At 46.6% G+C, this 18,504-nt stretch overlaps 2 protein-coding genes across 2 annotated transcripts; both read left to right on the top strand.

Annotated features, from left to right (window-relative positions):
* Window positions 1–14,340: 14,340 nt before the first annotated feature.
* On the top strand, window positions 14,341–15,105 carry N7481_010332 (uncharacterized protein; the record flags this gene model as incomplete). Its single annotated transcript, XM_057269551.1, has 3 exons — window positions 14,341–14,608; window positions 14,658–15,005; window positions 15,083–15,105. The coding sequence occupies 3 exons, from the start codon at window positions 14,341–14,343 to the stop codon at window positions 15,103–15,105; spliced, it is 639 nt and encodes a 212-aa protein (XP_057120228.1).
* Window positions 15,106–17,941: 2,836 nt separating this feature from the next.
* On the top strand, window positions 17,942–18,247 carry N7481_010333 (uncharacterized protein; the record flags this gene model as incomplete). The annotated part of the gene is made up of 2 exons (XM_057269552.1): window positions 17,942–18,067; window positions 18,116–18,247. 2 exons carry the CDS (start codon window positions 17,942–17,944, stop codon window positions 18,245–18,247), a joined length of 258 nt encoding a protein of 85 aa, XP_057120229.1.
* Window positions 18,248–18,504: the final 257 nt, after the last annotated feature.

Raw genomic sequence — 18,504 nt, forward strand, 5'->3', positions numbered from 1 at the left:
TGTCAAATGCATCATGATATCAGTCATACATACTATTATGAAAACAGTAACTATCTCATTTTCACTTATCTAGTAGAGAATGGACAGTGGAAGCATTGCGCTTATAATTCTATATCATCAGGTGTCATTTGATCCACCATAGTTTATCAGTTTTTGAAAGTTACTCATGTAAATAGGACATGGCGTTTGATATGAGAGAACGCCTGCATAATAAGCCTAAAATGGAAATAGTATTAGACCAATTGTAGCGCATTGGGTCAAACCGTAATATCAGGACAGCATAATGAACCCGTTACATACTGGTGACGCGTGCTTCGCAAGCTTTCGCACGCCGATGCCCTGAAACGAAAAGTGAAGAGGCAGAAAATAGTTGTGAAATACCAAGAGGGCGTCAAATGAGAAGGTATCGATTAAACGATGCACAGGGAATAGAAAAGGTAAAAGTAGGTATGAATGGCACAAGCACTTATATAAGAACAATAGAGGTATCAGAAATGTATTAAAGGACCGTACCTGCAGAGGCAAGCTTCGTCTAGGATCAGCGAAGGAGAACAAGCCAATAGAGCGGAAGACAATAAAGCTAAACCAAAACAGGAAGCAGTTGAAGGCCAATCGCAAAGGTCAGAAGTGAGAGGAAGCGGTCAATGAGGAAACTCAGTCGGCAGCCAACGAGAAGCGAGAAATCTCCTTGGAATGGGCGAATCAGAGGCAAGCAAAGGTATTAGTTTGGTAGGGCAGCTTTCGTTGCTGCACCCTTGTGTACTGGTGATGCGCGCTTTGCAAGCTCCGTACGCCGATGCCCTGAAACAAAGTGAAGAGACTGAAGCTAGCGGTAAAACACCGAGAGGGCGTCAGAGGGGATGGCATCGATAACACGCGGCACGTAAGCAAGCAGACGAATGATGTTGCAGGTATGAAGAGTACATAAATATGAAAGCCACGGTCTATAGAAAAGGTGAAAAGTAGGTATGTAAGTGAATGGCGTAAGCAATTACATTAGAAAAAGGGAGGTATCAGAAATGCATATAAGGATCACAACTGCAGGGGAAAGATTTGTCTAGGATCAACGTTGGAGAACAAGCCAATAGTGTGGAAGACGGGAAAGTTAAACCAAAACAGGAAGTAGTTGAAGGCCAATTGCGAACGTAAGAAGCCAGAGGAAGCAGCCAATAGGGTAACAAAGGTGGCAACCAGCGAGAAGTGAGAAATCGCCCCAGAATGGGCGAATCAGAGGCAAGCGAAGGTACCAGTTTGGTAGACCAGCTCTCGCGGCAACAGCCACGTACCTCATGTGTAGCCGTGGCCGAAATAAACCCCTTTCAATCGTTCCTCGTTTCAGGGCAAGGTTTGGGCGCTTACTGGCCGTAAGACACGAAACTTTATACAGAGTACTGGTAAAGAACGTAATAAATTACAACTGCATTTGAACGGTGGAACTTCATATTAGGGGAGCTATACCTCAAACCACATTTGCGAATGGTTCGCTAAATGACTTGAATTTTAATTCTCGCTTTCTAATCAAGAGGAGTTTGGCATCGCAACTCTTGATTGGTTGAATAGTTTCACTGTATTTGGAAAATAGTCTTTGGCCGGTATAGAAAGCGGCGAAACTCAGCCAAAAAGAAGGGTGTAGGGGTCTGCGATGCTCATAAACACACTATTATCCCACCACATTAAGACTCCTCCGTTATTTCTGTTCTTTCTGCTCTATAATATCCATTGTGACGACGCTGAATTGCGGCCAAGAGATTTTCGAGCCACTTATTCCCAGACTATGATCAAACGTAGGTGAATGTATCTTGTGTATCTGTCCATGTTTTGTCAGACCTTAACGTTTGAGCTAGAACCACGTTTTATCAGCGGAAAGAATTCCCCGTCTCGTGTAGTCCCGCTCAGCGATGAGCGAGAGTGTGTCGGGATGAATCATGAATCAACAAAACGACGTCCATCAAGGACAAGAGACGGGCTGGCAGAATACAAGAAGAATTTGAAGATGTTGGAAAAAATTCACAAACTGGAGCTCCAAAGATTAAACACCCTCTAGGTTTGATCACAGCTTGCAAAGAAGGACAAAATTGCAAGATTACATTTAGTCCAAATATTCTCGTTTGTTTTTGAGGAATTGTTCTCAACCTGTGGATATTTGAGTCGCTTGTGCGTACGAAGATATATTCGGTAGTGTGAGGAGGTAGCCCCTCAAAAGCCTTTTCACGAAGGATTGCGGGTTTGAAGGCAACCCTCCGGACTGTTGAGCTTCGTCAAATGCTATATTACCTCTTCAGCCTTGTCATAGAAAATAACATTACTAATCACAACAAGCATAGTATTTTGTATTAGTGTTGTGAAGGGTTTATGATGGCCACCATAAATTAGGGGTGTGCTGAGTCGCATGTTGACTCAATGCCGGACAGGAAAGTTTGTTTTTATATCAAAATCAACGCCGTAGGCACGACGACGAATCCTCTCTATATAAGATGTGAACAATTCCCGCTTACAGGCCCCATTGAGCTTTTATCCAATAAAGAGTAGGCCTAATTGGTTTTTCAACCAATCTGGTCTATAATAAGTCTGTTTTTGTCGTTTTTCTTAATCCATCATTTCGAAGCGGCATACTCTTATTTTGTTTTAAGTTCATTCATCCTGGGTCCAATAGCACAGAAGGCACTCTCAACTCCCCACAGCAGGGCGTTGGAACTGATATCCACGAGAGATTCAGCCACCATCGTAACAAAAACTGTTAGATGCTAATTTTCTTCTCTATGGGAAAAATATCTCCCAAATATTTGATAGAGCGTCATTCAAAGAACTAGCCCAGATGCGTCGCGACTCATGAAGAAAAGTATCGAGAGAGGACAACGCAGCTATCTTTCTGGTTCCTATCTTTGTGAAAGCGTCTCTCCATTTCCTGCACAGAAGCCCATATAAAAAGTAATAATTTCAGACGTTGGGAGACTGCCCGATCACGTCGGGCAAATTCATTTGTGTTTTGTTATGCTTTTCGTCGACTTTGTAACGTGTTGATCGCCTCTGTCAATGAGGCAGCCTGTTGCAGTTGATTGAAATTTTGGAACCTCTTGGATGGTTTATAGAGCAAGTAGCACTAACATAACATCCCAAATATAAAGCTTTCATGTTCCTGGAGCAAACGGACAACCAAAGGCGGCTGCTCTGTTTCTTCGATCTCGACGATATTGAACCTGGCATTCAAGTCAAATACAGATACAGTATTAGTTCCAATAATTTGGAGGACCTACAAAGAGGCAACAATTTGAAGCCTTCAATTTGTATGGAGAGCTTTTTCCTCCCCTGGTATGTGCAATTTGCCGAAGTCCGTGCTTGTGCATATAAAATCTGTCTCGTGTGCCCCAGCATCTCTGTATATCCCATGAATTTTTGAGGTACGTCAAATCTTGCTACACATGCAGTGTCCGCCCGCCGGTAGAGGAATCTGATCGGTTTTGATGGAAATTCAGGAAAACTAAATTTCGAAGACTAAAATTCATGGGATGCACAGAGATGCTAGGTCACACGAGACAGATTTTATATGCACAAGCACGGACTTCGGCAAATTGCACATACCAGAAGATTTGACGTACCTCAAAGGTGAGAAGCCGCACGACGCCCGCGAAGACCTCACCTTTAATCGCACTTGTCGAAGTGCTGGCCATTGATTGATAGTCCCTATAGCCTCGGTTTTAAATTTCAAGATTTCTGATTTGCCCTCATGTGCTCGCCGGCCATTGAGGTCAGCAGCTGCATGGACTAGGATCCCGTTGAACGATTCGGTATTTGATAGGACGAGTGGTATCCAAATATCTCTGAACGGGGAGAAATGCTGCGATTTGAGCCCCGAGTGTATGAGATTGGCATGCATACCGAGCCCTAGAGCAGCAAGTGAGCTTGCCAGTATTGTGGATTATAGACATCCTTATGTAGTACACTGAACTCTTTCTGTACCTACAATGATAAAAATACCGGTGATGATGTGCTGAGATTTGGAACGAACTGAATTCAGCTTACTGGCTTAAGCTTGAAGATAACGCGAAGTGAATCCCTGAAAAGATCTGCTGGGAGATGCCAGGTGCTTGTGTCTCCCTGATCAAGATGGAAGAATCATGAAGATATGTGTAAGCGTCTTCTGTTGGTTGAGTTTGGGACTGACGGGGACTATCGCGCTCGTATTTTGCTCGCACTTCGCGGGCTAACAGTGGTCGCAAAGCTTGTTTGGTACGTTCGGTGTTTTCACGGCGTCGCTGTTCGCTCTTCCTATGCCTCTAATATGATTTCATTGCGTGGCTTCGGGAAGCGGTATCCCTCATACCACCAACAAACTCATATTCAGGCGGATCGGGCTCTGGTAATCTTTCGGAATAGGTGCGTGCCTTCTGGATTTCCTTGTCTGTGGATTCGCTCTGATTCGTTCCATTTTCAATCTGGGAGCTCATCGCTGTTAATTGTATAAATCTTTTGTTAGCGATCAAATGGGTTAGGTTATATCGTGCAGGTATTCTTTCCTCGTGACACCGTATATGTCTAAACTCTCTAAAATCCATTTTCGGCCATTCCTCAATGTGAACTGAAAACTTCAGCGACATAGCCCGGGTATGTATGTGTATTACAGATGGATTGTCTCGCATGTCTACGCAGCTGTCTCCGAAGACCTATGACTTCATATGAATTTCCACTGCGGATTATTGTAACCAGTCAACTTTTGAAAAGTGCTTTTATCCAGACACAAAGAATCCTCTACCTTACTCTATGTAGAGTAGCGGTGGGGATATGCAACTCAAAATCAAAGAAGCCTGAACACGCCACACCTATAGGGGCACTACTCTAGGTGAATTTATTGGTCAAATACTATTACCAAACTTGGCTTTTATAGTGAGGCACTCACAAGCCATGTACAGAATAGATCAACCATATATCTCCGTGTACAATAGTGATTCCTGGAAGTTCATACGGGCTTGAAATGGCAGGTATGCCCAACCGCTTGGTTCTCTTGCGGGATTTTCACCATCGTTACTACCATGGTATTATAATGCGGCGTGTTCAAATCAGATTAGTATCAGATATCACTGGCTAGCGTTTGATAGCCCTCTGTAATTCATCTGTCAATTCACGATGGCAAGTAGCGTTATTGAGGACCATCTCGATCAAGGATAATGAGCTCCTACCCCTGGCATTGACATTCAGATTATGCTTCCTCACCTTGACCAAGTTTTGCCTTTCCCGGAATAGACTTTGGACGAATTGGACTCGCTGAGTGTTGAAGGCTTATAACGTTATACCGTGCAAAAACATTCAGCGTTGAACCACAGTTTCTTATAAACTCATCACTGAAGTGGGAAAGAAAGGTTAGATTTTTCCAGGTGTGGGGGTTAGTTCAAAAACAGTTCTTCGGTAGGGTTTAGCAATCAAGTCTTCCCAAAAGATCTCGACGCCACTGGCACTTGCTAAAAACAGTTCTTGTTAAAGCCACGTCTGTGATAATGTTTCAACTGGATCCAACAAGGCAACAACCGCATGGCAACTGCATGCCGTGGATGCCAAAGACAAGGAACGAAGGTATGTGTAGTCTTGTTCGCCAAATACAACCAAAACCTACCTTTCGGTAGTGCCATGGTGGGGTTCCTTGTGACTTATGCATCCGAGAAAATATAGAATGTAGCAAAAAGCAAAGATCGGGACGGTGGGCGCAAACTTGACTACAACCCCAGGATAGCTTCATTGGAAAAGGATTGAACTCTCCTTCTTCGGCTTGTGGAAGCACTTAGCAAATGTGATGAAACTCAAGAAATTGATCAATCCGATCAACGCGGCGCATCGCTATTTGAAATTGAACAAATCATTACAGAGGAATCCGGTGTCGATAGGTCTCGTATTCCTGAAGGATCACAAGGCATTGATGATGTCTCTTCCAGTAAAGAAGAAGGAATTCTAAACGGACATCTGAAGGTCCGTAACCTACTCTGTTGAAATAATGTATTATCAATACATATCAGCTGCGAAGAATCACGACGGATCTTGGTCACACATATCCATCCTTGATAGATAAATTCATGCAATTTAGAAAATTCCAGTCACCAATTCACCTGTCCATCAAGCGCTTATATGTATAGACTGAAATAAAAGTCATAGGTTCATTCTAGGATCACTTTATAGATTGTAAATGTGCATGCCTCGAGATCCGATTCAACTATGGAGATTAGAATATCTTCAACGGACGTACCAACATTTGAGATTAGGTCACACATATCCCGATCAGGATCAAGCACTGCTAAAACTCCTAACCCCGATGGACGCTGTACATTCCGCACTCCTTGGGAAAGGAGAGAGTCCTGGTAATCACAGATACTATCAAGCTCCAATTTCCTCGCGTCATTCGTAAGCTCAATGCCTCCTGAAGGCGTTGCTGTTTTGAATTCGGGCTTATCGTGAGACTTCGAGCCCCTAGGATCACAGGAATGCCGATATGAATCGGTCGACGAAGACAAATTATCCAAATCAAGAACCAGGTTCGGAGCCATGCGATAAGCACAAGTACTGAAGAACTAGAAGACTCGCCGGGCTGTCTCCGAAGTTCAAACTAATCAATGCAGTCTGTGACGGGCTTTTGCCACACTAACCCAGATATCCGATTCAGTAGGGCGTAGAAATTCTTCTGACCAAGCTGGTACAGAGCCTATTTAGATATCAATGAGTAGGATAACAGTTGTCTGGGTAAGAATGTTCAGTAAGTCCACCATTGTGGAATTTGGTAGCACCAGCGAGATCTGGTTGGTCTGTCAATTGTGCGATGGCCCCCAAGGCAGCCCGAGGGCAATATAATGCCGTCTTGTCAGCAAATTTTGCACCAGATCCATTAGGGCAACTTTTATTTTTAAATGAAGGGTCTGAAAAGCGGGGTCGAAAGAGCAAAATCTAAACGCTGTAGTAACTCAGAGTAAGAGAAGGTCCAAACGGCGATTTGCGTATAGGTATTTGATGGCCTTTGAAGCAAAAGGAAGGATGAATTGATGAAGCCAAGATATCAATATTTTCCAAGTAGGAGGCTATACGGCTTTCAATGCGGCTCCAGTCTATATGACGAAATCCAGTCACGTATACTTCGTTGATGATACCCTGCGATAATAAAGCCAAATCCGCCATGTAGAAAGTTTAGAGAGAGTGACAGGGATTGAGGCATAGCAAGGATGTCTGAAAATCCTTTGCTTATCACCCAAATCTTTTGTCCATTGGAGTTCATTGGTGGGCTGTGAGATATACGAATTTTAAAAGTCCACATTCAGGTTGAAAAATGGAGGGCTCACAGAGGAAGAAGCGTTCCCGAGACAAGAGACTCCCAGTCATATCAGATAGAAGGCTCTCTGGGCGATGAATAGAGCTCCACAGCTGTTTTTGCGCCTCTCCAAATTTCATATCAAGACCAGCGATTCTTTTTATCGAGATTATGGCCAAGAGAAATACCGGAACGGGTGGCGATATCTATCATTTCCCACAACACAAAGACTCTGTAAAATCCAAACTAATAATGGGAGATCTGAAAGCTTCATGCCTATTCAATTGTAATTAAATCAGGAGCAGTAAAGCCATCAATGTTTCGGCTTGTACTTGCTGCAAGTCGCTATGGTCATAAAGAACATTCTCCGGTATACTTAGAGATTTGGCCCTCGCAGAAAAGACACTCCTATTGGCTTCTGGGAGTGTTTCTCGCCCAGATAGCCTATGGAAAGCACAAGCAATGACAAATATTATATTCCAAACGGCTAGCCATTTCCTGCCAGGGTTATCCCCTCTGAGATAGCAATGATTGTACTGAGCCGTGAAAAGGTCTTTTCGTATGATTGGCAAGCAATTGTGAACATTTTCCAAGTAAATCTCAGAAGCCTATCTGCTAGTGCCTTTTGCAGTAAAGCAAAAATTTTCGTCAGGCTTATATTCGGCATTTTTTGGTAGTCAAGACGGTAGTTCATGGATGAGATATCGAAAGCCGGTCTCTCCACTCTTTGGTATGAAGATTGCAAGTACGATTGCAAGTACGATTGCAAGTACTAATGCCGCATTCATGCAACTTCAGAACTATTCCTCTCATAAACCCAGTCGCTCTAAGTGTATCATTTCGATTGAAATCTTCATGTGCAATTTCATTTTATTCCAAAGAGACTAGAAATGATGAAGAGCTAGAAGATCTGATATCACGGCCTGTACTTTCTTTCTTATCAAATTCCCGCTGGGTAAGTTAAGATTGCCCTGATTGACGGGGTTTTCAAAGCACTTGAACTTACTCTTATGAATGTCTTGGCCTTGACTGGGAAGTATTCTAGAGCAGTGTTCGGTAATATTTTATTGCGCTATGGCATGGTGGCGATTTCCATTTCCTTTCGAATCACTTTCTTTCCGGTTTTAAACAATTTCCGAAGCGGATATTCTCTCTCATTTCGGGCCGCAAGCGTGGGGAGCTTGTACGTCATCTGGACAATGTAATCAAGCTAAATTGAGGTGTACGAAGCCTGCTGTTGTTCAGAGGTATAAATTATCTTATTTTTCAGAGGGAAACATTAGGCTATATATATACAACGAGAAGAACAAGCTCATTTCCAATCAACTTGGTTCTTCGTATGGATATCTCGGGATTAATTCCGATGGTTCAGCTTGGTTCCTGATCTGCACCAGCCTCATATCACAACAACATTTACATAGAACGGTTACAATGAAAGACTCTGTGACATAACGTCTTGGTTGCGGTGATCAGCTTGTTGAAATCAGTTCATAAGACAAGCCGTTTTTGGCCGGATCTTCTGCTTGGCCGCGTTGAAACTCGTTTCACCTGCGTCAACAACATTGACGAGGCAAATGATTTGTGAAGCTAGAAGATCATGTGACGCTTAGTAACTTGTTCCGCCACCGCCACACCTGCACCATAATTGCCGCACGCAAATCCCATCCGCTTCGACATTTCCTAATTAAAAAGGCACCATGTCCAGAAAAGCGTTATCTCCTCCTAACGGAACCAATCAATTCACGTTTGTTGGGGGTAATAGCCCTTCAAAAGCGCGAAGTCATGCTATGCGGGAGTACTGGAAACAACGACATCGACGCCAGCAAGAGTCGACGCCTGGCGTGGGGCGAATGGCTCGAGAGTTATTCCCACGTCATCAGCAGAACAAAGGAACCTCCCAAATTCAGGGTGAAGTTGCAGATGTATCTTCCTGCAGGAGACATAATCATTGCGACGATTGCGAAGAAAATGATTCCAATATTGCAGCGCAGCTTTTGAAAGGTGTCTGTTGTGATATGAGGCTGGTGCAGATCAGGAACCAAGCCGAACCATCGGAATTAATCCCGAAGTATGTATACGAAGAACTAAGTTGATTGGAAATCAACTTGATCTTCTTGTTGTATATATAGCCTCATGTTCCCTCTGAACGTACATATAACTTAACACAATTTATACCTCTGAACTACAACAGGTTATGAGCCCGGCAGCAACTCTCGGATGCCGTCTCTACTCATCTGAGAATCATCTTGATTACTATATATCTACCCCGCTTTCACAACCATCACTATGTCTGCTCTGGTTCACGACTCGCCCGATCGAGCCGTCACGGCCATCGAGCCTCTAACAGGAAGCGACAACTTTGCGACCTGGAAACGTCTCATGACCTCCTACCTCAAAGCGAGGCAGGTCTGGGATGTCGTGTCGGGCGACCTTGAGCGTCCTGTCTGCTCATTCAAGTACGCCAAACCGATTACGGCGGACATCCACTCGTTAGTGGAACCGCACCTCAACGGGGCGGTGAGGCAACGCGCGATTGAGGCGCGCCTCGAAGTGGAGGTCCAGGCATTCGAGCGCCATCGTGAATGGTCGCGCCGCGAGGCCGAAGCCTACCACACCATCTTCCGGTATCTGTCCCCCCATATCAGTATCCATGTCGCGGGGCTGGAGACATCCCGCGACCTCTGGAATGATCTCGAAGAACGCTACCGGCGGATGGAACTCGCCACGTTCTGCGAGCTGTTCGCCCAGCTGCGCGAGACCACCGGCGAGCGCTGCGGCAGTGCACGTGAATTCGTCGATCGTGTACGGATGCTAGTCCATCGATTGAATGCGATCGCCCCTGGATCCATCGGCGACAAAGCGCACATTGCAATCCTACTGACGCAGATCGGACCGGAATACATCCTGATTGTGGATGCGATCCAAAATGACAAGGATCCTGTCAACCCGGCAAATATTGGCAACCGTCTAGCAAATGCTGAGCAGACGGTGCAGCGAAAGGACGCCGCAACGTTCCCGCAAAGAGTGTCTGGTGGAACGAGTAACCCTTCGATCAATACGGTGCAGAAGAACACCAAGAAATGCAATTACTGCAGAAAGCGCGGCCATGTAGTCGCGGACTGCTGGAAGAAACAGCGTGAACTACAGCAACCGCCCAGGGACCATGCCCTGAAGGCTGAACGGAGTGCTTCCGGCTCACCAAGAAACAATTTACAAAATATACCATCAAGCCAGATGGGAGATCGGCAGGGCCCGCCGACTTCCAAGAGACCGCGGATCAATATCGTGAGGGCGAGGGTGACGACTCTCTATACCCACGCACCGTCACTCCGGTGGATCCTGGACTCGGCCGCCACTAGCCACATCTGCTGGGACCGGAGCTGCTTCAGCAGTCTTCGGCCTCATCGCGAGATGTTGGACACGGCGGGCGATCCAGTGGAAGCCAAAGGGATTGGTACGGTGAAACTCACGCTCCGGGGGAAGTTCAACCAACCCCTGGTGTTAAAGAATGTGTACTTCGCGCCACGCGTTGGGATGAACCTGATCAGCGTGCCGAAGCTGTTACGAGACCGCTATTCGGTGGTGGCGCACCCGCAGAACGTCTTTGTGCAACGCCGAGGACGGACGGTGGGGACCGCCTACCATGCGGAGGAGGATCTACTGATCCTGCGGTGCCAAGTGAGCAAGAGATTCCGAGAGCGAGTCCAACTGGCGAGGGCGCCGGCGACCGATGACCATGCAGATTCCCTGGAACCGCAGGCGGTGGCCATGGACGTCGACGACCCTCAGGAGTCAAGTGACGTAGAATGTACAGCGTCAACCTCTGAACTCGGTGGTGAAGCTGTGATACTCGAAGCAGATGCGAGCACAGGAGTGGACCAGGCCTCCGAAGCGTTGTGGCACGCTCGGATGGGACATCTGAACCGGGGCGACTTGAGGATGGTCCTCCGGCAGACCGGCACTCCGTACCGACCGCTGACGCCAGCGCAGCTGCTGGCAACGCCGCAGTGCGCGGCGTGTATGTCGGGTAAGCAGCATCAGAAGAGAAACTCCCGTGCACGACGGCCACGTCTGCACTCAACGAGAATTTTCGAATTGATCCATTCGGACATCATGGAGATGCCGATGGCCAAAGATGGCTCTAGGTACGTGATCACCTTTACTGACGATTATTCTCGTGGCTCGTGGGCCTATGCCATGAGATGGAAGCATGAAGCGCTCCAGAAGTTCCGACAATTTGAGGCCTGGGTGCACCGACAGTTCGGCGCCCAGATCAAGAGGTTCCTCACCGACAATGGAAGAGAATACCTGCCGATCGGAACACACCTCGAAAGCCAGGGAGTTGGGTTCGACACCTCGCCGCCATACTGCAAAGGGCAGAATGGACTGGCGGAACGCACCAACCGCACTATCCGGGAGCGGATCAACACGCTCCTGTCCGATGCGAACCTTCCTCCTTCCTGGTGGATCGAGCTTGTAGACACCGTGGTCTACTTGAAACTGCGTGCTCCAGCTTCGATCTTACAGAAAAAGACGCCCTTTGAAATTCTTTATGGGAAGCTACCCTCGCTCTTGCATCTGCGACGGATCGGCTCCCGCGCATGGGTCTTCATCCCAAAAGAGCATCGTGCAAAACTTGGACCGAGGTCATCCGAGTGCCGACTGCTAGGCTACTGCGAGCCGAACCAGTACAAGCTCTATGAAATTCATTCTGGAAAGACTGTATTTTCCCGTGATGTCGAGTTCGATGAGAGGACCCCAGTGGCGCCACTCATCGAGGGGGAAATAGGCAACGACCTCCCGGACAACGCTCCTCCATCACCGGTCTTTCCATCAATGCCAAATTCAGCCAGCGGGCTACCAACACCACCTGTATCGCCATTACCTCCGTCGAGTGAGCGAGAGAAAACGCCATCTGAGCGTGAAGAAGAGACACCTCCAGTGGTTAATCCAAGCCAACAAGGAACCGACCTGACATCGGATCTTGGGTATTCAATCTATGGTCGCAGACGAAGACCGTCACGGCGTCTCCTGGAATCACTAGGTAAGGTATACTCTGCAGGTGCCTTGAATACCACAACGGCCCAATCGGTCGACCCGGCGACCTTTGGCGAAGCTGTGTCTGGCCCAAACCAGCTCGAATGGTGGGCTGCTATCCAGAAAGAATATGCGTCGCTTCTCGAACACGGAACATGGGAAAATATCCGGCGAGAGGACGTACCGGCCAAAGATCATGTGATTGGCTGCAGATGGGTCTTCAAAACCAAGGCCAACGGAACACGCAAAGCGCGATTGGTCATTAAAGGCTACCGGCAGAAACATGGCATCGACTATCACGAAACGTTTGCTGCGGTGTCGCGTATGGACTCCGTTCGCTGCATTGTTGCCAGTGCCGTGCTGCGCGGATGGAAACTCCACCAATTCGATGCGGTCACCGCATTCCTTCATGGAGACATCGATTCGTCTATCTATATGGAACTTCCCGAAGGCTTCGAAGAGCCAGGATATGTGTGTCGGCTGCGCCGCTCGCTATACGGCCTGAAGCAAGCCCCGCGGATTTGGTACCAATGCGTCCACCGCGTCCTGGCTTCTCATGGCTTCACCATGGCCCAATCGGACAACTGCGTATTCCATAAACCGGATTGTGTTGTTTGTGTTTATGTCGATGACTTCCTTGTTACTGCGTCAGACCCGCACGAAATAAAACAAGTGCAACAAGCATTGCAAACAGAGTTCCAATTGAACGACCTGGGCACCCCGCGATCGTTCCTCGGAATCCAGTTCGACTATCACGTTGACGGTTCCGTGTCTATTCACCAACACCAGTATATCCAGAAGGTGCTCTCCGACTTTGGCATGAAGACTTGTCAGCCGAAGTCTACGCCGATGAATCCCAAGCAAATCCTGAATCATCGTCCAGAGGTGGAACCTCCAGACGAGGAAGCAAAAGCTCGGTATGTAACCGCCATCGGTTCGTTAATGTATCTGATGATTGGCACGCGACCGGATATTGCATTTGCGCTGGGCATGTTGAGTCGCTTCACGTCCCAACCGCAATCGCATCACCAAGTCGCTCTGCAGCGATTGCTTCGCTACATCAAAGCCACGCAATCGCATCGCATTACCTACCGCAGTGGGCAGCTAATCGGGTACACGGACGCCGACTTCGGGGGCTCCGTCGTCACTGACGGTGCATACTCCACGTCTGGCTATGTGTTCCAACTTGCAGGCGCACCGGTTTCCTGGTCGTCCAAGAGACAGGGGGAAGTGGCCACGTCTACGACACATGCCGAATACATAGGACAGTACAATGCTATTCTGCATCTGCAGTGGCTCCGCACCTTTCTGGCTGAAACGCAACTGTATCGGTCTCCGGTGACTAACATCATGGCTGACAACCAGTCCGCCATTGCTCTCTCTCGAAACCCCGAGTTCCATAAGAGAACGAAGCACTTCAATGTGAAATTTCACTATCAGCGAGCCGTGCTGGATACAGGCGAGATTGAGCTTCAATATATTCCAACTGGGGAACAGGCTGCGGATGGTCTCACCAAGCCATTGGGACCTACGGCCTTTGCCAAGTTTTGTAGTCTCCTGGGAGTCGATGCTCCAGAGATTTCGAGACAAAACGCGTGACAGCGCTGGCGCTCTTTCCACTTTATTTTCCCACGAAGGTTTTTGAGTGGTTTTACCGAGGCCTGACTGCTCTGCGCAATTCCAGAATCGCCCTGCCAGCAAAGCGATCCTGAAGGGGAATGTTGTGATATGAGGCTGGTGCAGATCAGGAACCAAGCCGAACCATCGGAATTAATCCCGAAGTATGTATACGAAGAACTAAGTTGATTGGAAATCAACTTGATCTTCTTGTTGTATATATAGCCTCATGTTCCCTCTGAACGTACATATAACTTAACACAATTTATACCTCTGAACTACAACAATTAGTTCATGTTGTGATCAGCTTCCAAGGCCTCGAGGCATCAGACTGCCGGGCAGCTGGTGTGGATGCATGGATTATAAGGATACGGGCATGTGTTCCGTCGTCTACATATACTTTGGCGATGTCCTCAGCACGTCAGCCCGCCTGGCTCGAACTTCTTCCAAGCGAAATACTCGGTGTGGTTGTTAAGTGTCTCTTTACCAACGACATGAAACATCTTTCGTGTGTCAGTAAACGATTGAGGGACGTTTCAATACCTTACTTATTCCGTGGAGTTCGATTTTCGTTCTCTGATTCCGGTCTCCTTGGACTACGAAGGCTCATGCTATCCGGCGTGCGCCAATACGTAGTCTCTTTCACGTATGTGATCCCGGAACTGCTCCGACCTGGTAAGGCCACTTAATTTGCATATAGAAGAGTTTACTAATGGGGTGGGAGAAACGACGGACTTTGAATATTTTAGGCGCAGTATCCTCCCACCTGAAAACTATGCCGCGTGTGGGAGTTTTCGACCTGGGCTAACAGTCCCATACATGCTTGTCTATGATACCTTCAAAGCTATATCTATAGAACAACAAGGTCTCGTGGGGAAAAATGAGGATGTGACTGTGCTGTCGGCTGTTTTCAGACGGCTTCCCCGACTGTCAGAGCTCAACTTGTGTTTTTGCCAGACTCTTACCAAAGAGCACTGGATGGCACTTTTCATGGATCAAACTGTGGAAATCAGCACATACGGGCATCATTTACCTGTTCTATCAAGCTCCCTGAAGGTTGGAAGGGATTTCGGTATTTCTCTACACACTGTTCACTTATCCTGTCTTGAGCTTCCTTACTATTGTTCATTAAACACGCTTGAAGCGCAGAATCTACGCGCTTACCTGTTTGACTTGTTGGAAGACTGTCGAATATTACGCCTAAGCGGATCTGGTTCACCGTTGAAATCACTGTCCCGCGCAAACATGCATTTTACGCAATTGGACCTGTGCCGTCTCACTGTCCCTCAAGCTACCCTGCATGAATTTTTCCTGAGCAATGTGGTAACAACATCTTTTGGATTCCACGATATAAATCTGCTTGGTTCAGACGGTTCGGAGCCTGATTCAGCCGTACTGTCCCCAAAACTGGCTCGCAACAAACTTGGCATTAGTTGGTCTACCATATGCTGGACGAGTTCCCGTTGTCCAGTTTGCGGGTGTGATAGTTGGAAGCTGTCAAGGACCTGACATGGCAGGAGCAAGACCGACTCTGCTGCCACGAGCTAGCGGCTGCAGCATTTATGTGCTTAATTCAGCTTATCATTACGGCATAACAATATACCATATGTCCCTAAAGAAGAAACAGCTAAAGCATAAAGCATACCTAAATTATAATCTGATATAAATAGACCTGAACCAGCCAAGTACTTGACACATGCTAATCGAACGACTAATGAGATTTTAAATAATATTTAAAAATAAGTAGTAGTCCAGGAAATTTAGGATCTTTGAAGTGAGAATATGTTGGTCGGAGATGGGTATAGAGGGTGGCCGGGCACTGAGTATTTGTGCCCTCCTATTCATTTTGATTTCTTTGCAAAAGAGTTATTTGACATGAATGTCATAATGAAATTTCACAAATTTTTAGAATTATAACATCCCTATTATTAGATCGGCGCGTAGTAGACCATACAACCAGCCGAAATTGCTCTTTTTATGGCGTTGCTTATTATCGCGCCATGAAATTTCAAGGGTATGGCCAGGCTTAGAGTGACGATAACAATTCTAGTTTGTCGCAGAATGGGGTTCCAGATATAGCCAGACGTGTAGTATTAGGGCTGCAAAATGCGGGGGTAGGTATGCGATATTCCGAACGCTGTTCCAATGGGTTGAGTTCTCGAGGTTGAGAGATATAGTCATCGTGGAACGGACTGCTTTCGTATCTGGAAAAATATATAAGACCAGAGGCTTTGGACGTCTGTCAGCGTGTATGGACGGTATATGTAGACACCCAACGACACCCCCAAGTGTAGGGAGAAAGAGCCATGGGAAACGTCAATGAAAACGGTTCACTTACCGGAGGCTCCTACACGAAACGTGCACCCTTACAGTACCGTACTTCTATCCACTCTCGGGTTCAAGGATGGTCCCCAAGCCTTCTACCATAGAGCTTTCACAGTACCATAGAGATTAAGAATCGGAAATTTTAGACCAGACATCATTATTAGCAAATGTATTTTTCCTCAACTGTGAGTTCCGTGCCGGGTCCGACTAGCATCATATGCTTGGGACTACTCATTGCATCAGTTCCATGCGAATTTCCAATAATTTCACTACTCGGGCTGGTATTAAAGCTCAGAAAGCTTCACGCCACGATGCAAGAATCCCTTGACGGTCTTCCGTATCTGGTCTCTGAGACTATCCGCTGCTGAAACTAGAGATAAATCAGCATATGAGAGAATGGGATCAGGCTACAGTAGGGTCAATTACCCATCACCAAGGTCCGGCCTTGCTCGTCGCGGATGTTTGGTAGCCTCTCGATCTAGTCCCCGGAGGCCTCAAGCGAGACTATACTATCATAATCGGGTACACCTTGGTAAAAGCATGCTCTTTGGTGTTTCCCGATTGGCGTCTTGGCATGTGCAAGTCTGTTTTCAACGTAGATTGAAGATTGAAATATTGAGGATCTGCATACGTATTTCCGTCAGTACCAAACAAGGTTTCCATTTTGAAGCCGGTGACATACATAGCCTTTATCTATGATATCGTCCTCCAGTGGGGGAGGGGGGTTGAGCAGGTCCTCGGCCGCGCTGACCATTTCTAAATTGTGAGTGAGGTCTATTGTGCACAATTGAGATTTCCCTACTAAGTCTGATTAGCTTTCATTTAAAATCCAAGGCGGCATCAGGAAAGAACACGTTTCTATCATTTGTTTTTTTATACAAAGGAGCAGGTATCGATGCTTGAACACTGTTTTGATATGAGGCTGGTGCAGATCAGGAACCAAGCCGAACCATCGGAACTGATCCTGAGATATCTATACAATGAACCAAGATGATTGGAAACCAACTTGTTCTTCTCGTTATATATATAGCCTCATGTTTCCCTCTGACAACAAGACAATTCTTATCTCTGAACAACAACAAAAACGATCGACAAAATCTCATCTCTGAACTCGAAAGTCTGCACATTTATTCATGGGTCTTGTACCATGCTTATAATCAGGGGATGGGAGAGCCGGGGCAGGCCAAAATGAAGCAGTAGACTGAACATTGATGGCGAAGGAACTATTCATTGCGCAGCAAATAACACTATATTTGATGTTCATGAGGCTCTGTCATTACGATTCTCAGATAATCTGTTATTATCAATAAATCCTCCTCCGTAATCGAGACAGCACACGATCTTTTTTGGACCACGAGGTCTCGGCAGAGACTGCGTCCGAAAGTTTTGCCCTGCTGTAATTGAAGGTGAAGCTGTCGGCGGTAGCCTCGTCACTACCTCAGAGCAGTCGCAGTTTATTCAGTATCCATACGCGCTTCGCACCTTTCGTAGTTGCGCCGTTCTCTTTGAGGTATGATCTGGTAGATTCAAGATCCTTGCTCTTGATATAACCACCTTATTCCAGCCATGTAAGGGGTGTCAAATACATATCATCCCGCGCATTGACCTTGGCGCTGAGAGAGCCATTACCTGGGAAAGGGGTGTTCGTTTATTATGATCACGATCGTCAACAGGAGCGTCAATATGTATCAGACTTTGAAGAAGCTTAGTGCAATCTCCCATCGCGGCGAAATGGATGAGGGACTTCTTATACGGGCCTCTGGGATTACATATGCCCCTAAATTACATCTCGTTCTGTGTTTCATTAAGGTAATTCATGATGTCATCGTTTAGTTGGTTCTCTCGTATCTTCTTCAGGCGCTCGAATTCCTTATCAATGATGTTTATGGTAGTTCGGGAAGCCATGTGAACTTGATTATGCTGTATAGAGTTGACACTGACGGCAATATTGATATCCTAGACGGCACCCAACCTGAGATCGAACCATGATAGGTATTTATTTATAGCTTCCAAGATCTGAATATTGGCATTCACCTTCACTTTTTGCCTCTCTGTGTCATATCGCCTATCAGATTTCTGCCTTGACCCAAAATGGTTAAATGTACTCTTCAGTTGAACAACCTGTTGTTGAAGACTTTGTTGCCGCAGAATCGTGTCGCTGATTAGTAAAAGTATAGGGCGCTCCGCACAATGCAGTAAAAGCCAAGACTTTTCGCAGGCCTTACTCAAATTGAAAAAAATGACAT

This window comes from Penicillium waksmanii (assembly GCF_028829765.1).
Source record: "Penicillium waksmanii strain IBT 27052 chromosome Unknown utg000008l:1.0-5622682.0:1.0-5626561.0, whole genome shotgun sequence".
Classification (NCBI taxonomy): domain Eukaryota; kingdom Fungi; phylum Ascomycota; class Eurotiomycetes; order Eurotiales; family Aspergillaceae; genus Penicillium; species Penicillium waksmanii.